At 48.4% G+C, this 26376-nt stretch overlaps 1 protein-coding gene across 1 annotated transcript in view; it reads left to right on the top strand.

The window, feature by feature from the left end:
- LOC142577952 (carboxypeptidase inhibitor-like) overlaps positions 1–26376 on the top strand; it is a 77893-nt gene that overhangs the window by 40648 nt on the left and 10869 nt on the right. The window contains exon 3 of the mRNA XM_075687387.1: positions 20255–20284. Coding sequence (XP_075543502.1) covers positions 20255–20284 — 30 coding nt within the window. The remainder of the gene's footprint in view (positions 1–20254; positions 20285–26376) is intronic.

Below are 26376 nucleotides of genomic sequence, written 5' to 3'. Positions count from 1 at the left end.
TGTTCTATTTCCACCTTTGTATATTTTGTATTAGTTTTGTATCAGTTTCGCGGTGTTGAATAAAAACACAGTCTTCTATTCATATCTAACCGTCTCTTTGTCATTTTCTGTTGTTATCACGGTGGCGTCCTACACAGCGTGGTAATGAGCCATATTCCCTTTAACCTAACTATGGATGGCCTTTACGTACGCAGGGATGGAATCGCTGTTGAACACTATATTCACGCAATGGCTGTTTCTGAGCCGGCATGCGTGCGTCATGACCACCCATTGGTATTTCGGTTCGATCAGAATTGGCAGATCCGAGTTTGAAATTGCCAAGTCAATATCGTAGATTACACCTGCAGTGCAGTCCCCGTCCATGGATGTGACAAATCGTGCTTTTATGTTGCCCAATTCTGGCATCTGTCCTAGCTTCTCCAGCGTAGTTCCACGAGTTCTGTCAACAGCTAGAACATTCTTTTGTGTGTTCAGCCGGACCTCCTTGATTTCGTTTGGCGCCTTTCCCTCAAGCAAAACAGAGAAAGCTTGCCTGTTCAATACTCGAAGGCTGAAGGAATAATTGACTGGCCAAAACAGGATGGTGTGCGGTCAGTGTTCACTTCCTGCCTGCATGGTTGACGTACTCGCTGGTGATGATGCCCTGATAAGCCTGCATTTATTCCTTCAGCTCCTCACCGACACGAAGCTCTCATCCGATGAGTCGTCACCTGTGATTGAGGAGACCTCTTTGTCTTCGCTGGTGCTGGTCCAGGTGTCTCCTTTCTTTGAGGAGCTTGTCAGTTTAGAGCTCTGGCCAGACGGGCCGGCAATTGTCTCTGAATCTATGACCACGAGAGTAGGAGCCTCTCTTGTGCCTTCACTCGTGGTTGAACAGGTGTCTTCAGTCATAGAAGAGCTTGCGGTCGCAGACTTCTGGTCGCCCGTGCCTGTGGGACATTCCGTAAAGGTTAGTCCTTTTCGACATGTCCTTCGGTATTTTGTCCCAAAGCCACTTCAATTCCATAAATGCTTCAGGATCGGGCATGTTAAAGGCAGCTGCTAAAGCTTCAAAAATGAACCGCCGGTGCGCGGAGTCGCACACAGTAGATGTCTGCCGTACAACGAACATAGGCATGGCAACTACGAAGGCAACCATGAAGCAACAACTAAATAATGCCGGAGAATCAAAAAAGAGTTCGAGGTGCTGAAGCAAATGGTTAGAGATAACTCGAACCAAACAGAAGTGTCAGGAAAGATCCGGCGTCGACGTCGTCATCGACGGGAACGCTTAAGACAGGGTGGACTTTGTACACCGCTTGCGCCAACGCCATCGTCTTCAAATAGAACGCCCGAGAGCACAAGGAGGCCTCAAACGGAAAAGGCACCTCCGTGGAAGAGTGACCGGTGCTCGCCAGCTCCCAGTCTTCTAAAGAGCCTCCGTGCTTGATGCTCCCACCGAAGCACGTTTCTGTTGGTGAGCCTTCAACAGTGGACAACCAAATGATTCTGGTGCTGCGATCCATTGTGAATGTCATCAGGGCTATGTTGGCAAGCATTAATACCCCATTTTCTCGAAGTGGCCTACAACTGCTGGACGTGCTGAGTCCTGTCCTAGTAAGCCTTCAGTGAAGCCATAGGTGATATCACCAGTCATTTCGTAAGGAGGTAAGAGAAGCAGCAATCCTTCACTGGAACCCGAGAGGTACAAGATCTCGTACCGCCAACTTTCGTCAATTGGTTCTCACTAACCGATTTCAAATCATCTGTGAATCAAGAATATCATATCCAAGAAGGCTATCTGGCCACGAAACAATATTCTCATCAAGCGACAGCCCGAACACCAAGATTGTCCTGTTTATTCGCCTTTACCTCACGTCGCCCAGTCTGTGCAACCTCATGACGACAATCAGTATGTGTGCATGACTGTTAAAAATAAAAAACTCACCTTTGCACTCTTGGGGGTGTATCTGCCCCCATCAAGGAGATTTGGCACCAAAAGACTAGAAGACGTCTTAAAAAACGCAAGCTGGTCCATGGATTATCACCGGGGACCTCAACGTACACCACACCATTTGGCGAAGCTCCAAGGTTAACGCGGCGGGACGACGACTCGCTTCATTAGTTTCCAACAATAGTCCCTATCTGCTGAATGACGCGACTCCAACGTTTATGCAGGGAATGACGTACAGCAGCTGCCTCGATTTGACTTTCGTTTCCCGGTGCCTCGCCGCACATGTTAAGTGGTTTTTGGACATTGAAACGCATGGAAGCACCCACATCCCCACTTGCCTGAAGATTAAGGAGATGTCTAACACGTATACGTCCACAACGATACACAGAATAGACTGGACTACCTTTAAAGCCCAGATTTAGGATGCTTGTCACAAAGGCCCTCTCTTTAGGACTTCAAGAAGCTATCAAGAAAGCGGCACTGACGGCCACACGTACACTCGCGTGTTCTCCAAGGTATTCCGAATTCGACCTGGAATTCGAGCAGCTTCGTGCGATTTGCCATCGTGCTGAAAGAAGATACCGACGCGCTAAGTAGTTTCACTATCTGAGGACAGCCCTGGGAATGCAAAACAAGATACAATGCCGCATGAATAGATTAGGGGCGCAGCGGAGGTCGAAATTTTGTATGTCGCTAGATTCCCGAACTGCTATATCAAGTATAGAGAACTGTGCGAGGTGTACATTCTGTTTCGGAACAGCGCTTTCCGCTTAAGGCCCTGGCACTAATCCAGCGCCAACAACACATTGATGTGGCGGAAGACTTCTGTGCTATGATTGTGGGCCAGCTAACTTGCACAGGTTCGCTTCCATTGAACCATATTGCAGATTCGCAAAATTCACGAATGGATCTGCCTTTCACAACGCAAGAGCTTGATGCAGCGCTCGCCTTATGTGATCGGTCGTTGTCACCTGGTCCGGATGACATATCTTACGCAATGCTTTGTCACCTTGGTGAACTGGCTCGAAGTTCGCTCATTATTATGTATAATGAGTCCTGGAAGGACCGCAAAGTTACTCAAGGTAGGAAGATCAGCCACCTACTGCCGCTTCTTAAGGCTGGCAAATTTCCCTTAGAGATTATTGTCACCGACCAATTGCGCTGGCAAGTTGCATTGGGAAGGTAATGCAGCGAAAGATCCCCGCCAGATTTGACTTGTGCCTCGAATATTACGAAATCTACCCAGACGCCATGGCTGGCTTTCGACGTTACCGATGTTCTATCGACAGCGTAATCGATCTGGTAACCTATGTTCAGCACCAAAAGACGCGTAAGATATCTGTAGAAATGGTCCTAAATATAAAGGGAGCCCATGACAACGTTCCTCAGGGCGCCATACTTCAATAATTGGAATCCGTGGGCCTAGGCGGTCAGTTATATTGTTCGGCACGCAGTTATTTACATAGACGGACTCTATTTGTTAACACGGAAGCTGGCGCAACCTGGCAGTATTACACGCACCATGGTGTTCCGCAACGCAGTGTCTTGAGTCCCAACCTTTCAATCTTGTACTCATAGGTCTCGAGGAACGACTTCCTAACACGGTAAAGTTATCAATGTATGCCGACGACATCTCCGTCTGGGAATCTGGTGTGACACGGCCGCAGGTACGCGGAAAGCTTCAAAAAGCTGCGCATCAACATGCGCAGCAAAATGTGCATTAGTCGTGTTTAGCCGAAAGCCAGAGGTTGTACGATGTCTCTATCGACGGTCACAGCATACTTTTTGTCAGGACGCACCCATGCGTAGGCGTAATCATTGATCGTGACCTCTGCTCTAGTACTCATGTGGCCTACCTAAAGAAGCACCTCGCGGACGTTTCTAATGTGTTCTATTTTCTTATAATAAAAGCCTGGGCTACGTCAGTACATGCAACGATGCAACTACACAGAATGCTCTTTCTTGGGCATTTGCGATACAGCTTGCTTGTACTGACCAACACCTGCAAAACTAATATTAGTAGACTCAAACGCGTGCACGCCCAGGAACTTCGAGTGTGTCTCGGACTGCCGCAGTGCTTGTCAACGACTAAAATAATTGCAATTGGACACGATGTCCCAGCCATGGTCCATATAGCCAAGGAAGCGCTCAGAGCACAGGTAAGACACCTTGCTCGAGCCCCTGCCCATCATATAGCCTCACTGCTAGAGGGATAACCACGTGCCTCTTTTTGCCAAACATTCCTGCCCTATCGTGCATACCTTGCGTCACGTTATACAGCTCCAGCGAGATTTCTGTTTCCCCCCTGGTGCCTGGCTCAAGCAAAAGTTCGACTAATTGTGCAAGGAACACGAACAAAAGAATAACTCTCGTCTGCAGCACTCAACCAGCTTTCACTGTTCTTGCTGTACGAGACATACAACGAGCATCATCATCTATATTGTTACACACTATTCCCGCACCCTGAAGCAGGCATCCTGACGAGCATGGAAGACTGCACCAGAAAGGCGGTGAATGTGACGATCAGTGTACAGCTCGTGTTGTTCTGCCATGTAGCTTGCAGCCGTCGCTCTCTGCATATATTTTGTAAAAACAGTGTCCTACCCCTTTTAGCAACTCTCATCGCCGAGGGATTTCGGTGGAGACGTGGGGCACCAGCACGGTACAACGGAGCTCCGCAGCGGCCGACGCTCGCCTTTCTCCACGATAGATGAAGAGGGGTTGGCGCCCACCGAGGCGACTGCAGCGACAACGGTCGTCCTGGCTCAGCTAAAAGACCTAGGCACATTCTGAGCGACTTACAACGTCGACATCGCGGATTATTATTTTGTCTCAAAGGAACAGCGAAGGTTTGGTTTGAGGATAACGAAGATAAAATTGGAAGCTGAGGTACATGCAAGGAAAAGGTGCGTTCCCTGTTCGGCAAGTCTGCAGGTAGAAAGGCAGCATCAAAGAAGGAGCTGACATCTCGTGCGCAGACAGCGAGAGTCATACCGGACTTGTATACAGGATGTGCTTGTCCTTTGCCGCAAATCTGATGACGGCATGACGGGGTCTGAGAAAGTGGGCCACGCGTTAAAGGGCATAGCAAATGATGCCTTCAATCTGCTAATCTGCAAATACTGCGACACCGTCGATGCCATCACCAAGAGTGCAAGCGCTTTGAGGCCGCCAGAATTCGACGCATAACCCATTTTTTCGCTCGCCTTCCGAACGCGGCAGCAACGAGGTCGGGCGAAGACGTACCAGAGTCGTCGGCGCCACTTACCGTAAAACACGTGAAGATTATCCGACGTGAATTTGGCGCCGCGTCTCCTGTGTCTACGAGCGGCTGTACCTGTGACCATAGCTGCCAGGTTAAGCTACTAGTCCAAGCTGTCGTTCATCAGGAGCTCTCTAATGCCGGCTTGGACTCCTTAGCAGCCGATCGACCGCCGTTCCTCACTTTCGCACGTCCATGGTCAAAGGCGGCCGTTCCGTACTTCCAGTCCAGCTGAGTGGAGGACTGCTGATGACCGTCCCATTTGCTTTCACTGCCGTCGTAATGGGCACGTGGCCCGCCATCGCAACAGCCGGTGAAATCGGTATCAGGCGCCCTATTGATACAACCGTCGCCGCGACATGGACCATGGCCGATTTCAGCCCTACTGCGAGCCTCCCCAAACCACCCGTGATGACGCACCCTCCATGCCTTATCGTCATTCACCATCCCCACGTGGTCACCAGTCCTGTTCACCATTGTCTCGTCGCCAATCATCTCGCTCGCGTTTATTCCACCGCCCTCCGTCGCCGATTTAATGACTCCCTCGAGAAAACTAGACAATGCAGCTCCCAGAGGTGATGCTACATCGACAACTCGCATGCCAAATCCTCTAACCACACTACTGCAGACCAGAAGGAACCTCATAGACGTTAGACTGGATGACAAACATGTTGTTTCTCTAGTGGATACTGAGGCTCAGATATCAGAGATGAATTCGGAGCTTCGTCTCCACATTAAGACGGTCCGAACACCACCCACAGTAGCGTTCACTCGTGTAGCCGATGACGGAACGTTTCCCGTGCTAGGAATGTGCTCCGCTCGAATAAGTGTTCCTGACCAATCTACAAGTGTACTACTTGCCGTGCTCGACAAACACTCTCATGAACTCATCCTCGGTATAGATTTTCTGTATGCCCATTCTCTCCTTATTGATTATGGAACTGGGTTGCTTCAGCTAGACCTCGCATGCTACCATGACGTTCTTCCTGCACGCCAACCGCGCTTGTGCTCAGTGGATTACGTTCGTCTACCTCCTCAAGCCGTTATATATGTGAACTTGCGGTCTTTTTCTTTCATTCTCGATGGCCATTACATATCGACTCCGATCGTTGACGTCTTATCCACCAAAAAGGTCGCTCTTCCTCAAACTCTTATTAGAGTTACGGTAGGACAGCCGATATGCTGTACATAGTGAAGTCCTGCCATGACATCTTTGACTTTAATGACCGTCCTTTGGGACACGCATCTCTAGTCACTCATAAGAATAATACTGGGGACGTCAGCCCAATCAGACCACGTCCTTATCGCGTGTCCTATACCGATCGAGAAGTGATAAAGCGTGAAGTCGACAAGATGTTCACAAAGGACGTCACTGAACCTTCATGGGAATCACCGGTGGTCCTTGTCAAAAAGGAAGATGGCAGCTGGCGCTTCTGCGTAGACTACCGCCCCTTAAACAATATAACGCACATGTACGTCTACCCTCTGCTGCAGATCGATGACGCCCGCGACTGTCAAGACGACTTTGCCACTTCTCTTGTATCGACCTGAGGTCAGGATACTGGCATATATCCGTCGATGATCAAGACCGTGAAAAGACCGCATTTCTTACGCCCGATGAACTTCACCAGTTTAAGGTAATGCCCTTCGGACTGCGTAATGCCCCAGCCACATTGGAAATGATGATGGACTTCCTCCTTTGCAGATACAAATGGTAAACATTAGTATGTTACGTTTTTGATGTTATCGTCGTCTCACCGAGATTTGAAAGCCACGTTAGCTGCTTGTCGGCAGTTTTAGAAGTTTTCCGGCAAGCAGGCCTTCAGCTCAACTCTGCCAAATGCCATTTCGGCAGCCGAAAAATCACTGTGCTTTGACACCTTGTAAGTGCTGAAGGCCTTCAACCTGACCCAGAAAAAATTCGCGTTGTCAAAGACTTCGCTATGCCATGTTCCACTAATGACGTACGATGCTTTGTTGGCTTGGGCTCCTATTTCCGAAGTTTTGTCAAGAACTTCGCCAACGTTGCCCCTCCACTCACGCAACTCTTGAAGAAGGAAACGTCATTTTCTTTGGCTCCTGAACAAGCCACTGCATTTCACACGCTCACAACTTTACTTACGTTACAACCCATCTTGCCCTATTTTGATCCGTCAGCCCCCATTGAACTTCGTACCGACGCCAGTGGACATGGCATCGGCGCTGTTCGCGCCCTGCAGCAACAAGGACGAGACCGCATCATCGCCTACGCTAGTCGCCTTCTTTCCTTTTCATAGTGCAAATTTTCGATCATTGAGCGCGAGTGCCTCGCACTAGTTTGGGCTGTCAGAAAGTTTCGACCATACTTGTTCGACCACACATTTTCGGCCATCACAGCCCACCATGCGCTTTGCTGGTTGTCTTCCCAGTCGGACCGACTGAACGACTTGCTCGCTGGGCACTGAAATTGCGAAAACACAGCTTTGACGTCACATTCAAGTCTGGCAAACTTCACCAGGATGCGGACTGCCCCCATTGCCCTCATTCCGTGGGTCCTCCCGACTTGTCAGCGCACGATTCGGAAGCCTGTATCTTCGCGATTTCCGATTTAACCGACATACGCAGTGAACAGCTCCAATGCGAATTTGAGGTCAATTATCCACCGTCTACCCTCTCATCACTTCGCCCATTCGTACACTTATTCGTGCCTCGTGGCGGAATCTTATACAGACACAACACCAGCTCCGATGGCCCAGAGCTTCTCCTGGTTATTCCCGAAACACTCCGTTCGACTGTTCTCGAACAGCTTCATGACTCCCCAAACGCTGGACATTTCGGAGGAACTCGCATGTATGATCGCGTTCGGTGTACGTTCTTCTGGCAGGCCTCCACCATTATGTGTGCCGATACTCTGCTGCTTGTGATTCCAGCCAGTGCCATAAGCATCCATCCTTGTCGCCAGCCGGTGCTTTTAACTCCATAGACATTCCCGGTGTCCTGTTCTACCGTGTCGACCTTGATCTCATCGGGCCATTCCCAACACCTCTTACTGGGACTACACCTCTTATTAACTACGCAACACGATATGCTATTACGCGGGCACTGCCGACAAGCTGTGCCACTGACGTTGCGGAAATTCTCCTTTACGGCGTTATTCACCACGGCGTTCCTCGACAGCTGCTGACCCACCGTTGTCGCTCATTTCTCTCCAAGGTCGTCGACGACATTATTCGTTTGTCTTCCATACGCCACAAGCTAACCACTGCCTATCGTCCGCAAGCCAATGGGCTTACCGAGCGCCTCAACTGCACACTGACGACAATGCTCTCCTTGTACATTTCCTCAGACCACCGTGATTGGGGCAGCACCTTGCCTCATGTGACATTGGCCTACAACTCGTCCCGCCATCACACCGCTGGCTCTTCGCCCTTTTATCTCTTGTTTGGGCGCCATCCTAGATTGCCCTTCGCGACCTTTTTACTATCACCTGCACCCTGTTACAGATTATGCCCGCGTTGCAGCTTGTCGGGCCGCAACGGCTCGCCAGATTGCAAGGCATCGTCTTTATGACTCCAAACTTTCCCAGAAGGCCTGCTACGTTCACCATCACAGAGTGATTAATTACTCACCGGGCCACCTTTGGACGCCTTGCCGCCACATTGGCTTGCCGTCAAAGCTTCTTTCTCGTTACTCCGGGCCTTACAAGGTCCTACGCCAGATCACCGGCATCACGTACGAAACCGCTCCATTGAACAGTCGATCATCTGCCGAATCCACCAATGATATCGCGCACGTCTCCCTGCTTAAGCCTTTTGTTGCCGGAAACCATCCTACTCTTCCTTAAGCACCGAGACGGCGCTCTCGCCGGTGGAAGTTCTCTGTCACGCTCTCTTCCCTTGCACTGAAGCACGCATCCTGCCGAGCATGGAAGAATGTGCCAGAAAGACGGTGAAGACGACAGACTAGCGCTAGTGTTGTTGTTCTGTCATCTAGCCTGCAGCCGTCTATCTTTATATATATTTTGTAAATACAATTTTCTATACCTTTTGTCTACTCTAACCCCGTGGCAATACACTGTCGATTTTACCCCGGTGAATGGGCCTGCATTGTTTGTAATCTTTCCCACAAAATCCTCCACCGTAAAGATTAGACTATCTCACAAGACTACATCGACTGCAGCGGAACTCCCTGCTGTTCCTTGTGCACTTCGCGTAATTCCTGATGAACTGCCCAAGAAATGGAGCATGTTCAGTGACGCCAAGGCTGCTCTTCATTGTTTGGTTTCTGACTTACGCCGCGGACACTACGAAGAACTAGCTCTAAAAATCAGACTGCTGCTTAACCACCTCGTCGAGCTAGGACACGACATCACGTTACACTGGATTCCAGGTCACTGAGGCATAATGGGCCATGAACATGCTGATGCAGCAGCATGATCTGCACATGAGGAGGGTTTGCAAGACTTCATTCAATTCTTAAGAACAAACGCAGCAATGAAAATTCTTGTGCTTGCAAATGAAGCCATGAGATCTTCATGGAACACACCAAGCTTGAAGCGCACATGTCTACATCGACTGCACCCGTCCCTTCGACTACGACCCCCATCAAGGCTCTCTCGAACCGCGAGAGCAGTACTTTGCCAACTATGGGTTGGTGTCACTTTCACAAGATCTTTCGCCTTCCGAGCTTGTATGAACGAGAGCGCGGCATGCAATCAGTGCGGCGGCGAGGAGACTATAGAACACGTACTTTGCCACAGTCCTTGATACAGCGCGCACCGGCTGTCTCTAGCGGCCGTGTTGGCACGCCTTGACAACAGGCCGCTTTCAGAAGAGACAGTCTTAGAATGCTGACATGAACTGTCGTCGCGCTGAAAGTCGGCGAAGGCTTTGTTGACCTTACATGGGAGTGACCTATTACAAAGACTATAATGATCTCATCCAATCTCTTTTTTCACGCCTTTCTTTTTGTCCCCGCTCTTCTTTCCGTCTTTACTACCCCTTTCTCTTCCCCTAGTGCAGGGGTCCGAACCGGAGGCTTTAACTCTGGTATACCTCCCTGCTTTTCTCTCATCTGCATCTCTCTCTCTATGGATGTACTTACTATAATATTACCCAAGACAATTCACCTATCAATGCACACTGATGTTATCTGACTTTCGTCTTCTGCGGTCATTCGTCTTCGAGTGCGCGCAGGAATTCAGTCGTCAGCCACCCGACTTGTTCGTATCTCCGCGAACAAGGCATTTGTGTGCGCAGCAAAAAGTACGCGTTTATCGCGTTTACGCGCAAACCCATGGTCCCGTATCCTGTTTATCTCAAAGGCCAGGCTATAAAATACCAGGAGTCTCACCGCTTCTTAGGTGCGATTATGGACAAGGACTTTTCATGGAGCCCCCACTGCATCTACCTGAAGCGGTGACTAATTTCTGTTGTACATACAATAAGGTTCCTGCGCGGAAAAACATGGGACATGTCGGTACGGTCCATGCTACAGGTGTACAGAGCACTGTTTCTGGTACAGCTTGTCGGTTTTGGCGAACACATGTAAAACAAACATTCGTACCCCTTATAGTTTGCAAGGCCAGGCTCTACGGCCATGTCTTAGACTACTGCGATGCGCCTCGACTCACTCAACAATTATGATTGCCAGAGACTACTTGGTTCCAACATATACAATGATTCACAACCTTAAAACACAAATTCGACATATGTGTCTCCTACCCAATCACTATATTACTGCTTCGCCACCCCAAACGCATCAAGCCACATTTTCCAAACTTGTTGCGACACATCAAGGCTATCTTCCTTCGGGCTTTACACCAGCAGCAAGACCGCTATTACTGCTCTGGTGACAAAGACAGCCACAAGTACGCCTCACGATTCGGGCAATTACCAATAATACCTGTCATTCAACAGTGACTCTACGTCAGTTCGCACTGTCATATGAACAAAGTACGCAGATTTACACCAGCAGATCTGTCTCAGCCACCAGCTTCACAGGCGCTGTTATGATCTTACGGATTACTTTCAAAGTGTCCCATATAACGATCTTTACAGCAACAGAACTTGCCGCTCCACGTGCCACATTTAGTTACATCGCACAAGCCAAACGTCGAAAGTTAGTAATTTTGCGTGGATTCAAGGCAGCCCTTCAGTCTTCAGTCAGCGTCATGACGCAAGACCCATGAACAACTGGTGTTTGAGATAAGAGAGGTTCTTCATCAAGCCCTCATCAAAGGACGTGACAGCATCTTCCAATGGCTTCTATGGCATTGTGGCATCACCGTAAATGAGCTTGCTGATGATGCCGTGCGGTCAGTCCATAAAGAAACGCTGACACTTCCGATACCCTAATCAAGGACAAACGCTTCAAGGCGTCGTTTACTTGCTCAAACCAAGAATGAAGCTTTGCGGAACACCCCGATTTTCCGCAACAGCCATCTCCACTGGCCAGATCCTACATTGAAGCTGCAGATTCCATCGAATTCTGCCGCCATGATGCTACCTTACTGTGGTGCCTCTGGTTAGGGGTGGTCAAGGATGGTTAGGGCACGAAAGCCTACTCAGTCCTTACGGGAACGACCAACACACCGATTTCTGACTCTTGTAAATGTGAAGAGGCCATCGAGCATGTGTTGCGTTTTTGTAATCACTATGAGATTGAACGCGACGTTTTTCGCAGGGTGTTCAACCGATTAGATAGCAGACTATTTTCAGAGACTAAGATTCTCGGAGCATGGCCCCGCGCATCGCAGGCTTCCAAAGCCACGCGCACACTGCTACCTTTCATGAAATCGACTGGCATCAGGGACCAATTATAGGCGTGAAGTTATGGACAACCATAGGTATTCACGCTGACAGTACCTTCTTCCCCACCGCTCCTTTCTTTTCTTGCCGTATCCCCCTTCCCCTGCGTAGGGTAGCACACGGGACATGCGCCTGGTTTACCTTCCTACCTTTCCTTCCTTCTTTTGCTCCTCGTCCACCTGCTCCTCTTGTTGTTGTTCTGTGACTTCATGTCACAAATACACTGTCCTGTTTCAGCTGTACGTAGTTCTACAAAAAGGTAAATATTGTGAGTATATCTCGCTATATTCGGTCAGGTTATGTGCCTTTGTGACGACTAGGAACTCGGTAACGTGCATGATATGCAAATAATTAATAAGGATATCTCAAATATCTCATATCACATACAAAGTCGTATTATTATCTCAACAAAACTTCTCCAAACGAAATCGTCTTGGGTGTTATTGCCTGCAGTACTTTGGCACTGAGGGCAGCCTAGTATGGCAATACGAAAAGAAGTATGAATAGTGCAGCAGTGTAATCGATTTCTCTATCTTGTCCGTTGCGAGTGCATACCAACAGCAGCGCATGCTTTCGCTTGCACGGGAATCATCGCTGCCTTCTCGTTTTTTGCATGGTGACGCTAGGAATCGACGCGGATCGTGCTCCATTCTCGCGGTACCGCGGTTCGGGGGATCACGTTTGCCAAAAGCAGCAAATAGAGAAAGGCGTCATGCATCAGAGTGAAGAGAACTCGCAATTGTCATAGCATTGACGCCCGCGGCGCAAGCAAGCAGGTGGAGTTTTCTGAAAGAGTGTGGAGATCAGCGTCACTAACACGCTATTTAATTTTCGTTTGAGTTCAGGGCTGGCGACAGTCAAAATACTGCACGCCGTAGTACCTACAACGATTTTTCCGAAGTTGTCGGGCAACAATAAATGTCGGGCTTCAAATTTGCGTCATGCATTTGTTGTCATTCCGTCGGCGGGATGCCATCGCGGTCCTTTTATCGTCATTTTGTAACTTCGACATCGGCTACCAGTATGTCGTTGTCGTCACGCCGTCGTCGTCATACAGATTTCCGGATACAGTTTCGTCATGCGATTGTGATCATACACTGGACGTCTTCTCATTGCCTTCGTGTCGTTGTCGTGCCATCATCGTCAATGGATCGTCGTCACAGAGCCGTCATCATACTTTTATTGTCATACCGTAGCGCGAAGTCGTCGCAAACGTTCCATCGTCATATGGTAACTTCAACATCCAACTCCCGTGATGCCATCGTCATGATACCGTCGTCCATGGTTATATTGCGCTATATTACGCTCAGTTTTACACAGACGATATTAAGGAAGGACAGGACGTGGACGGACGCGCTACGTCCGTCCACGTCCTGTCCTTCCTTAATATCGTCTGTGTAAAACTGAGTGCAATATAACCATGAACGTTCACCAACTAGCCCCCTTCATTGCTATACCATCGTCGTAATACCTTTGTCATCTAGCCATCGCCATCACGCTTCCCTTTCACCGTGGTCACCACTTGAGTTTGTCATCCTAGGGTCGTGATACCGACGTCGTCATACCACTTTAGTCACACCACCATGTCATTTTTGCTGGTAATTCTATCATAATAATGTTACCGCCATTATATCGTGACAACGCTGCCGCTGTCACACCTTGGCCGTCATCGCGTCCTCATCACATAGGCGATGCCATGTACTCTTCGTCATTCCGTCGTTGTCCTACCGTCTTGGTCGTGCCTGCGTTGTCATTCCCGCTTCATCCTCTTTTTTCATACTATTGTGGTCATGCCATCACCGTAAATCGACCTTTAACATCTAATCGCCCTCATGCAGTCGTCGTCATGTCATCGTCATACAGGTTTTGCGATACAATTATCGTTACACTATTCTGATTATACATCATTCCGCTGTCATACAATGATCGTCATACTTTCGTTGTCATACCGCCGTGGGATGCCATCGTGGTCCGTCGTCATCATTGTAACCGCTGAACTGGCCACTCGAGGCACTTTGAGTCTATTCGCGGGCTTCTTTGACGCCTGGAAAAGCACTTTTATCTAGCACGTACTGAGCAACAGGAAGTATTATCGAGCATTTTAAGCATGAAATGCTTTTAGCTCCCGTTGTCGGCGACCTTCAAGTGACCTTGAGCCAAAAGCTAGAGCCGTTATCCTGGTACTGAGACAAGAACATCTGGACTAGTTGCGGCAACCACCCGAGATCATCTGGGCAACCAGTCAAAATTCAACAAAATGCGGTCTCTGGCACGGAACCCTTTGCATAGGACCGTATTACATAAGCTAGTTACTGCCCAAACAAGTTACAAAAATATTACTTCCGCGTACTTCCTAATGTTTCTTCAGTATATCACTCAAGCTGTAACTTCTTTTTGACTGGTTTTATGTGCCATTTACAATAGCGACTTTCAAAAGGCAGGGACAGGGCACCATACCATTCCATGTCACCTTTTGGCGTTGAGACAGGGTTGCCTGTGTTCTTTTAAACGCAAGCGGTCCGTGAGTTCCGCGGCGCTAGTTTTGCGTCGTCTCGAGAGACAGCGTCAGGCTCCGTGGCGCCTCCTTCAGGCGCTTTCTTTTCTAGCTGGATGGCGTCACTGGCGTCTTTCGCTGCCTGTCGTGCCACTTTCAGCAGGTTTTCTCCTAGTTGAGAAGCGTCTATGTGGGCCAATGCACAGAATGGCGCGGTATGGTGTGGTGAGGTACGCCGTTCTGAAACTTCATTACACCCATATTAAGTTTGTGGTTAGCATCATCTCCAACCAAGATGCTTTGCCGGTTGCCATTTCATGCTTACATGTACTCTCGATTACCGGAGAGCCAGAAATTGTTTCACGGTGCAGAGCACCGTGAAACAATTGCACCTAAGTATATTGACACGTGTACATGTTTATCTTTATCTGGCGATCACGTTTGACCGCTTAACTAATGCGCAGGACGCGCCTGCATCTATAGGAAGATTCTGGAATGTAATCGATGGTTCCATCCGCTGTCAGTCACCGACCCTTGTGCAATCTGATTGCATATATGCGCGCCGCGAATAGTGTAGAACTTCGTGGAAGACACGCGGGTCCCACCGATTAGTCTGGAACATTCGACGATTGATATATAAAAGCCGACGAGCTTGACCCCTTGAACAGATTTTCGACGATCGCCGTCTGAATTCGCCGCTATCGTTGTGCTATAAGTGTAGCCTGTTTTTGTGGGCACAGGTTTGCCCAATAAAAGTTAGTTTTGTCTTTCACAGTATTGCTGCTGTGTTCTTCGTCCCCACCCCGTGACATCTGGTGGAGGTGCTTTGCGTTCATGTACCGGACGCCACCACAAAGCCCTTACCCAAGCCCGCACGCGGAAGACAACACCAACGTCGCCAAGAACCAGCGAGATAGCCGCAGACTCTGCGGCCGCTCTGCGAGCCCATATCCGGAAAACTAAAAGCAGCAACTTATGGAGGTGCGCTTACTGTTCGTCGAACTGGCGAAGGCCCTCCGCCACCGACGAAGACGACGAAGAGACCATCTCGACGATATAATAACGGCACACCACCGTCCCAGCGAAGTCACGACGCCAAGACTACGCCGACGAAGGATGACCTGACGAGGCCACATACCAGCCACAGGTCAACGCGACGTAGCTGTGATCCGACGTCAAGACCTAATTGTAACGCAAGACAAAAAACCACCCACCTCGACTAGCTTCTCGACGGCCACGCAGTTACCGCCTTAGTGGACACAGGGGCCGATTACTCCGTAATGAATGGACACATTGCCGCCCAAGTCAAGAAAGTTAAAAGAGCATGGGAAGGCCCTCAAATTCGATCCGCTGGACGACACCTCATTACGCCGACTGGAATCAGTACGGCAAGAATTACCGTTCATGACCGGACTTACCCTGCCACCTTCGTTATCCTCCAACAGTGCTCACGAGGCGTCTTTATCGGCATGGACTTCCTGATCCAACACGGCGCAATCACAGACCTGAAGTTAAAATCGATAACGCTGCCGGAAGATCAAGCAATACCGCTGGAGAGCTCTCATAGTCACCTTGCCTTGAGTGTGCGCGAAGATCAAGTGAGCATCCCGCCGCGCTCCAGCATTGTTATTTCCGTCAGCACCGAAACACCCGCTGACGTAGAAGGTGTCATCGAGGGCGACCAGCATCTATTGCTCGAGTGTGAAATTTGCGTCGCAAGAGGGATCGCTCGACTCCGCGGAGAGAAAGTTGAAGATATGCTAACCAACTTCAGCCAACAGTTCAAGCACACCAACAGGGGCACGACAATAGCGTACATCGAGGAAATTGTGGAAACCAGCAATGCCTTTGTCCTCGCAGGTTCTGCCGCATCTACCCCGATGAGCATAGCCCCCGAATCAGACTTCGACGTAAATCCAAGTCTTCCTAGGAGTAAGCAGCGACGGATCAGAAGCCTTCTCCGATGATACAAAGACTGCTTTTCGACGTCATGGAGGATTCGACAAACACCAGTTGCAAAGCATCGCATAATAACCGAAGAGTGCGCTCTACCACTTTGCTAGAGCCCTTACCGAGTTTTGACGTGAGAACATGAAGCTATTAGGCAACAAATCGACAAAATGCTGCCCGACGACGCCATCTGGAAAAGCGCGTAGGCGTCCTCTGTATTCCTGGTGAAGAAAAAGGATGGAACCCTACGCTTCTGCGTCGATTATCGTCGACTGAACAAGATCACGAAGAAAGACGTAAACCCCCATCTATGGATAGATGATGCACTGGATCGGCTCTACAACGCTAAATACTTCTCGTCGATGGACCTTAAGTCTGGCTACCGGCAAATAGAAGTCGACGACAGAGATCGCGAAAAGACCGCCTTCATCACGCCAGACGGCCTCTACGAGTTCAAGGTCATGTCATTCGGACTGTGCTCGGCGCCTGCAACGCTTCAGCGCGTCATTGACACGGTGTTAGCAGGATTGAAGTGGCAGACGTGTGTTGTTTACTTGGATGACGTCGTTCTCTTCGCCGGAAATTTCGACGATCACCTTAGGCGGGTTGCGACAGTATTAGAGGACATCAAGTCATCAGGGCTCACTCTGAAGCCGGAAAAGTGCCCCTTCATTTACGATGAACTTCTGTTCCTAGGCCACGTCATCAGCAAATCTGGAGTACGCCCCGACCTGCAGAAGACAGCTGCCATCGCAAAGTTCCCGCAGCCAATCGGCAAGAAGGCAGTGCGCAGATTCCTTGGCAGGTGTGCCTATTATAGGCGCATTGTCGAGGGCTTTTCACGCATCGCGGAGGCGCTAACACATCTAACCAAATGTGATGTCGAATTCAAGTGGGAAACGCTGCCCGCCGACGCATTTCAAGAACTCAAACGGCGCATGCAGTCGCCGCCCGTACGTGCACACTTCGACGCGGACGCCGATACCGAAATCCACACCGACGCCACTAGCCTAGGCCTCGGCGCCGTCCCAGTCCAGAGGAAAGGCGGACTTGAACGGGTGACATCTTATGCTAGCCAGTCGTGGTAAACAGCGGAAGGCAATTATTCTACGACTGAAAAGGAATGCCTCGCCATCATTTGGGCTACAGCAAAATTCCGCTCTTACCTCTGTGGCAGGCCATTCAAAGTCGTCAGCGACCATCACGCATTGTGTTGGCTGGCTAACTTAAGGGACCCTTCAGGACGGCTGGCGCGGTGGAGCCGCAGCCTGCCAGTATATGACTTCACGGTAATATACAAGTCCGGAAGAAAACACTCTAACGCCGACTGCCTATCACACGCCCCCATCACCACCCCACCGATGACGACGAGGACGACGACGCCTTCCTAGGAATAATAAGCGAGGAAGACTTCACTAAAGAGCAACGAGCAGACCCGTAGCTAAAAGGCCTCGTCCAGTATTTGGAAGGGAACACCGACGTTGTCCCTAGAAAATTTAAGCGCGGGTTGTCTTCGTTCACGCTACAAAACAACCTTCTCGTGAAGAAGAACTTCTCACCAGTCAGCGACAGCTACCGTCTTGTCACACCGTCAGCGCTGCGACCAGGAGAACTGCACGCCCTGCACGACGATCCAACCGCTGGGCACCTCGGATTCTCTCGGACGTTGTCGAGGATACATGAAAGGTATTACTGGCCGCGTCTGACCGCTGACGTCGCCCGTTACGTCAAGACATGCCGAAACAGCGACGCAAGACACCACCGACAAGGCCAGCAGTATTACTACAGCCGATCGAGCCTCCTCGCCGATCATTCCAGCAGACTGGGATGGATTTATTGCGGCCGTTTCCGGCGTCAACATCCGGAAAGAATTCGATCGTCGTGGCGACGGATTATCTCACCCGCTTCGTTAAAACTAAAGCTTTACCAAAAGGCAGCGCAGCCGAAGTGACGAAATTTTTCGTCGAGAACATCCTGGTGCGACATGGTGCCCCAGAAATCCACATCACCGACAGAGGAACGGCCTTTACAGCAGAGCTCACCCAAGCCATTCTGCGAATCAGGCAGACAAGCCACAGGAGGACAACTGCCTACCATCCGCAAACGAATGGTCACACGAAGCGCCAGAACAAGACCCTCGCCGACATGCTGGCAATGTACTTCGACGTCGATCACGAGACGTAGGACGCGGTCCTGCCGTATGTAACCTTCGCTTGAAACACGGCAGTGCCACACTCGACGCCATGCTGCCGCACGTCACTGACGAAGACAATGGTGACGTCGCTACCTATCTCCAGCGCGCCGAAGAAGCCCGAAAGCTCGCCCGCCTGAGGATCAAGAACCAGCAGCGTGCCGACAGCTGACACTAGAACCTACTACTACGCCACGTCGAGTACCAGTCCGGTGACCGTGTTTGGGTTCGGACCCCGATACGCCGACGAGGCCTCAGTGAGAAACTATTGCAACGCAATTGCGGACCCTACAGGGTCATCCGACGTATTGGCGCCCTAGACTATGAGGTCGTACCAGAGGGCATTCCGCATTCACAGCGACGCTGCGCACGATCTGAAGTGGTCCACGTGGTGCGTCTTAAGCCCTTTTACGCACGCTGACGAACTTCCTTAGTTGGTTGTTTCTTTGCTACGGCTGTTTTTGTTCATTACTTTCGTTCGTTTGCAGCATCGGGTCAATGCTCTTTAAGAGGGGGGTTTTATCCTTCTCGGGTGACCACGTTTCACCGCTTAACAAGTGTTATCACGCAGCGCAGGATGCGCCTGCATGTGTAGGAAGTTTCTGGAATGCTATCGATGGTTCCATCCGCTTTCTGTCACCGAACCTTGTGTAATCTGATTGCATGTATGCGCGACGTGAATAGTGTAGAACTTTGTGGAAGACACGCGGGTCCGAGTGATTAGTCCGGAACATTCGACGATTGATGTATAAAAGCAGACGCGCTTGACCCGTTGATCAGATTTTCGATGATCGCCGACGGCATTCGCCGCTATCGTTGCGCTATAAGTGTAGCCTGTTTTGTGGGCACAGGTTCGCCCAATAAAAGTTAGTTTTGTCTTTCACAGTATTGCTATGGTGTTCTTCAACGTCACCACCACGTGACAATATTAATTGAGAAGTTGATGAATTAATTAAGACTAATTATGCAACTGGGCGGAATGCAAAAATAATCTGAGTATCTATCTCCTAGCGACGGCAGACACTGCTTGATTCTGTGGAGCTACGGGGCATTTTCATATCTTTAAATCTTGGTGCATCTTAGTTGGGGCATCCTTTATATTCAGACAAAGTTTTCATGTAGATAGGACAGGATTCCGCCTAGCAACGTAGATATTTTAAGAGATTTATTTTATCTACTGAAATATTTCTGCAAGAAATGTTGCACTCTATCTCTTGATGGAGGGCAATCATTCACTTTGTGCAAGACGCCGTTGACTCTAGTTATTCCGGCACATTATTTAGTAGTGCATGGATCATTCGCGGCAATGTAGTACTGTTTATAAAATAAGTTCTATGATTTTAAAGAATACCGCTGCCATTTTGCCATATTGCAAGATGGCGGAATTCCGTCTTATGCTCCTGCGTTCTTCGATCGTCAAGTCACTACCCACGAGTTGATTACATTATTTCATTTTGTAGCGTGGTTAACATTTGGTAATAATCCCCGTCACTGCCGCCAGTGTGCTGATGAAACAAATATACGTAGAATAATAATAAATATGTTCCTTTAATTTTACTTTTAAGACAAACGTATTCGCTAAATAATAGTGTCTTGAGCTGTGGCTAATTGTTTTTTTTATTCATTCCTAACACAGCAAAACTGGGCCAGTGCTACTACAAGGGAGGTACGTGCAAGGGGACATGTGAAGGAGCTGTGAACATATACGGGAGGTGTTCCTGGCAGAAGAAATGCTGCTTACCTTTAAAGTCCTACGGCGGCAACTTTTGATTCATAGTTCTTGTTCATCCCACATTTGCTATAAAACTAAATGTCAACCATGTCTTTGATATGAGCATTACTACCTTTCCTGCGCTGCCTCGATATGGCGCATAATGCACCGTATTTAAAACGGACATATATTTTAAAAAAGATGTTTGCCTAGAACGTTTTTCGCTACTACCATTATGTGCTCTGCTACTCCGTTTGGTTGTTCACAATTCAGAGCGAATGCCTTTCACTAAGAATAATTACTAATGACTTGTCTTTAGCTTCCCTTTATTCATAGAAACCTACAGCACGGTGTCGCTTGCAATTTGCCTTGACTTAAGAAGTCGGACTCAAAGCGCAGAAATTGGCAGTATACAATGGTTTAACGGCAAGGTGCCGACTACGAATTTCACTTAACGGTGTTTTATTATATGCGGAGGTGATACTTTTCCTACAGGAAGCAAAGTCGTTGGAGAAAGAAAATGTAATGTGTGCTGGGTAATGGTCCATCTTTCTTCACTTCTGCAATATGGATATTCTTGAATTTCAGTAAATGAGCTAAGTAAAATAAAAACAATGTAAAGAAAACTAAAACATAGCAAGCAGTAACAGTATCCAACAGTAGATAGATCCTTTCAGACTGTGCACGCGGTAGTTTAGCGTCACAAACATATACACTCGTTGGCATGGCGTAGCGCTCCAGACAGGAAAGTAGCGCGCGCAGCAGGCCAAGAAAGCTAGTGTACAAGAGTTTGATGACGACTACCGACGACAAACCTGAAACGCTGTAAACATTCTTTGACGCTGAAACTCAAATCGGTGTTTATTGCCAAAGAACAGAGAATAAATGTTTAGAGAAATATTCGGACTATTAGCCTACATGGCTAGCTATCAGTTCAATATAATGCACAAGTTTATGTAAACAGGTTTGCAACCAGAGGTGTAGTAGTGTAGAGGTTCGACATAGGTGTGCATAAACATAAGAGCGTAGCTTTTCTGAGCATAAAAAATAGAAATCACTATAAATACAAGTCAAAATCTCTGCAAGTACAAGAAGTGATATATGCTCGGAAAGGAACAATAGAAATGACTAACAAGATAATGTCGACCATACAAAAACTACAACGCGCCATATACATTCGAAACCCCGAACCTTCCCAGTAGAAAAGTTTTAAGGTGCTAGAAATAGGGTACGAAGGACGTCGAATTCGCATTGCAAATGCAAGTTTGGTTACCACAAGACTCATTTCAAATATCTGCTTCACACGAGAGCTGGGATTTGCTAGCAAGTTTAATTTCGAAGGGAATGGAGTTCCAAATTTTACCACCAATGGATTGAAATAATCTTTCGCCGTATCCGTTGCTACAGACAGGCACATCAACGTTGCCGTTGGCTGCGCGCCTACTGTTACGTGTTGGTATACAGAACAAACACTAAGGTGGTGGAAAATTACTGTTGATTATAGCATTCACAAAAGATGTAGTTTGATAATTTTCTTGTTTCAAGAGTCGTAGTATACGACTATTCGCAAGTAATTGTGTCTTTGGGCAATGAGGAGACGAAAATGCCCAAGCACAAGATTATTTGCAACTACTCGGATGTCAGCGTACGACAAGGCTGCCAGGATTTTGTATCCTGCTGAGTTGCTCCGGAGACAAATTCAAACGGCAGCAAGCAACATGTTCACGGGCCTGCCCGCCGCACTAGGGCGGTGGCTATGGCGTTACACGGTGGAGCTCGAGAAAGCGGGTTCGATCCCGGTCGCACCAGCCGCAGCCGCATTATGGCGGAACGGGAAAATTCACGCCCTATGTACGCGAGCATTTAGACGCACGTCAAAGAACCCCATGTGGTCAAAATATTCAGGAGCGCAGTAGAACGGCGTGTCTGATAATAAGATTGTGGTTATGGCGCTAAATGTCCCACAGCTTAAATAAGAACAATGGTCCTGTACCACGAAGCTATTCCAATATGTTTTTATTCTAATCTGCTGACGTCAAATTTAAGTAAACGCCAACGCAAGCGTCTGATTGCGACCAGCAGCATTTTTGCAGAGCCCACTCAAGCGCTCTACTCGTTTATAGGAGGTCAAATTTGTTTTTTTTTCATAGTGAATAACATCGCCTACTTTCAGAAGTTCTTCCTATATAATTGACAGGCAAGAGGCAAACATCACAGAGAAGTGGGGAGGGATTCTGTTGGTATGGCTACCCCGAGTTAAAATAAATAAGAGAATGATGTAGGCCGTGCCAGCTTCTGGGATTGGGTCGCTTCCCCATGCTTAGCTCTCGGTGGCGTGTCGAAAATCACGGCGGCAAGCAACAGAAGGTTGGGAATGCCGCTAAGACGGAAACTCAGCGAAGAATAGTTGGCACAGTGGTGCCGTATACGTGTCAGAAGTGATCAAGAACGTCATACGGCAGCATCAGCTTTTTATTATAAGCAATTCTCTCCCGGGTAGCTCCGTGTAGCCAGAGTGATCGGCGGGCAACGATCTTCTATTCCTTCCAGAACGGCACAGTCATCGGCTGTTCCGGAAATATGTTCTGTTTTGCTGGACACAATAATAGCATCTTTACTGCGTACACGTTGCTTCGGCGTGGTGAGCTTTAGCGGTTTTGTGGCGTCACATAACGGACAGGAGAACTTGGCGCAGTCTGAGAACATTTGACCCATGGCGGAGGGCAAACGGCGTAAAAGGCCTATAATTAGAAAAAAGTGTTTTCCTATTGTTTGTCCAATCGTGCATAGTAAGTAACAGCAGATGAGAAGTTCTCGTAGATTCTGTGACGTCGCGTGACAGACCGACGAGTGGGGGAGGCCCACAAAGATGTTTGACAAATCGTGGGAGGCTGATTGCAGAAGTGGCATAAAAACAGCTTAGAATAGCTTTGAATTCTAGCGCCTCAAGACCCCCGAGCCGTACGGAGTACGGCGACCAGTCACCATCATTGCAGACAGCAGTGCTTTCAAAACACTGTGCAGAACATGGCATTAGCCCAACTCCCGCGAGTGCGTACAAGCACGCATTTTTGACACAATTTTATGATATCGTGACGGGCAGCAGTGTCATCATTTATTTAGTCAGTCTCTTAATCTGGTACCTTTCGTTCGCTCTTTTCTCCGCTTTAGTGCTTGATATCCTTTTTTGGCTGATTGTGTCACCTTGATGAAGACGTTCACGTTTGCCTATAAGCGGAAAACAAGTTATAGCTTTGTGAGCGGCCTGTGCACAGCTCATTTTTAAGGAAAATCACGGGACGGCGTGGCACACGCAGTACACTCCCAACGTAAGCTGGAGGAGCGGCTGCATCGGAACTCTCTTTTCCGCAGCTTGCACTAGAGGGTCGTCGTGATCAAGTCTCTTCGTGAAGTTTTCGCGAGAACGATTTGAGCTGTCCGCCTGGAAGGGACGACGAGTTGCGACTTGTGCTGCGCAGCAGTTGCTGAGCCCGACGTTGACTGGTTGGAGCCGCGCGAGTCGCGATTCACTTTTTCAGCAGCTTTTCGCACCTTGGGAGGAGGCGGCATAACGTGTAACCCTGGGAAACGCAGTATGATACGATGCTGCTGTTGTTGCTGATGATGAGTGCATGGCATCCGCTGTGAAACGGGGCGGTGACTAATAGTCACCTAGCCTGCTTGAGTTTACCAGGTGCAGCTACATGCAGCCTGCCACTGCTGCATGCAATGTGAAAAGCACACAAGCACTTTTGTTGGGATTCACTTTAAATCCGTTTTCGTTCTGCTCATTTGGACACATTGTTCAAGCCCTGTTGTACTTGCCTCTCACACGTTGCAAGGTTGCAGGATTTGAAACCTATTTGTATGTCATCGACGTAAACAGAATAAAAAATGGCTGACGGTACTGAAGCCGTAAGCGTATTCATCTTTACGACAAAGAGCGTGCAGCTAAGCGCAGCACCTTGGGGCACACCAGTTCCTTGTATGAAAGGTCGCGACAATACATTGCCGATTTTCACGCGAGAGGTACGTTTGGACAAATGACTTTCTAGTATGTTTAGCATATCTCCACGAATGCCCATTCCCGACAAGTCTCGCAACATCCCGTATCGCCACGTTGTGTCATACGAATTCTCCATATCGAGGAATATAGATAAGAACTGGCTATGTACGAATGCATAGCGGATATTTCCTTCAATGGGTACCAGATGATCAGTCGTGGACCGCCCTTCTCTGAAGCCACACTGACAGGGATCAAGCATATTGTTCAGTTCAAGGAAATGTATTAATCTGCGATTAATCATTTTTTCAAATAGCCCACATAGACAACTTGTAAGAGCTATCGGGCGATAACTTGCAGTCAAGGAAGGGTCTTTACTCATCTTCAAGACGGGAGTAACAATAGCTTCCTTCCATGCAGATAGGAGGTATCCAACAGCCCAGGTAGAGCTGAAAAGTGCCGGAAGTGTCATTTGTGCGTCTTCGTGTAAGTTCTTAATCATCTTATACTTCATTCTAACACCTCCCGGTGCAGAGCTCCTACATGTGCTCAATGCAGCTTTAAGCTCGGCAGTATTAAAAGGACGGTTATATGGTTCATCCGGACCGCATTTACGATCCAGTGTCCTAAGTTCAGCTAATTGTTTATATTTGAGGAATGATTCTGTGCAATGTGTGGAGCTTGATACATGTTCGAAGTGTTCGCCCAGAGCGTTGGCCTTGGTCTTCCAAGGTAGTTCCTCGGTCGTCCACTAAGGGCAAAGGGTGGATTTGTTGCCACTTTATCTTTTTTACACCATTCTATACTTGGCATTATATTGGAAAAGTCAGAGAGGCGGCAATAATCTCATGGGTGGCGGCAACGGAAAAGAAAGCTGCCATGAGTAACAGATTTCTTGAACTACTCAAGAGAAAAAAAAACGAAATGATGAAAGAAAGAATTTATGATAACTCAAAGGGAAGCTCATTACATTTCGAAGCGAAATCGGGATGCCTTACAAAAGCACCTATAAAGCACGATATAAGAAGGATGAAGAAGCATGTACTTGCTGCGGTAAAACTCGGGAAAGTATGGAGCATGTTTATTAGAATGTGACGGCGTCTACCATCTGGTCGATTTAGGCACCACTGGCCTCCTTGAAGCCCTTGGGTTCAGCGAGAGCAGTGGAAAAGTAAACATGTCTGCAATAGGTATTAGTAAGAGGCGATTGAAGGATTAGTGGAAGAAAAGCAAGGAAACGACAAAAAACGGAGACGTACAAAAGCACAGTTCGCAATAGGGGATCAGAAAATTTGGTCGTGGGAGTTCATAATTTCTTTTTTTGTCTTTTTTATGGTTTAACCTAGGTGGGACATTAGGCGCTATAATAGAAAGAGCTCCAAAGTTCCAAAGGGGACGCTCATAACATACCTCCATCCTTCGCTGATGAGCAGTGGTGCCGCCGATTCATTCGGTGAAGCCTGTACCAGCATAATGGGCAGCGCTAAGATGGGCCACCGAGCAAATAATGTCAAGTGTTACGTGGAGTGTGCCACCAAGTTGATTTATGAAATTCCCTGTCTTGTAGAAAGTTATATGTCAAGCTGGTCACTGCGTCAATAATCGAATGAGGTAACATGGGAGTAACCTAATGTCTTGACTGCGCATCTTTCAGCGAACTGTGAAGCGATATTGTGAGCCAATGTTTTGTGACGTGAAGATACTTGGCAGAAGTAAAGGAAAAATGGCACATGAGCTATTGGAAGCCCTTCTCATGAAAGCAAAGAGTGGGGCCTGCATAAATCAGGTTACATGTGTTGTTTTGTGCAACGCGGATCATACTTTCTTCGCGTGTTTTAAATGGCATTTCTAGCTCGGATAATCTCTGTCGGTAGTCTGCCCCAGTTTGCTTGTGCACCTGCGCATTGGGAATGGTATCTATACTGTATCTCGCTGTCTTTCGAATAAACTTCTTAGTAGAACCTGGAATGTGTGTCTGTGTGTCTTCACTGCAAATGTGTTTTCGTACTACAATATCTCGGTTAGCGAACACGAAATGGCCCAA

This window comes from Dermacentor variabilis, chromosome 4 (assembly GCF_050947875.1).
Source record: "Dermacentor variabilis isolate Ectoservices chromosome 4, ASM5094787v1, whole genome shotgun sequence".
Lineage (NCBI taxonomy): Eukaryota > Metazoa > Arthropoda > Arachnida > Ixodida > Ixodidae > Dermacentor > Dermacentor variabilis.
The sequence above is the reverse complement of the archived record's forward strand: the minus strand, read 5'-3'. Positions and strand labels throughout refer to the sequence as shown.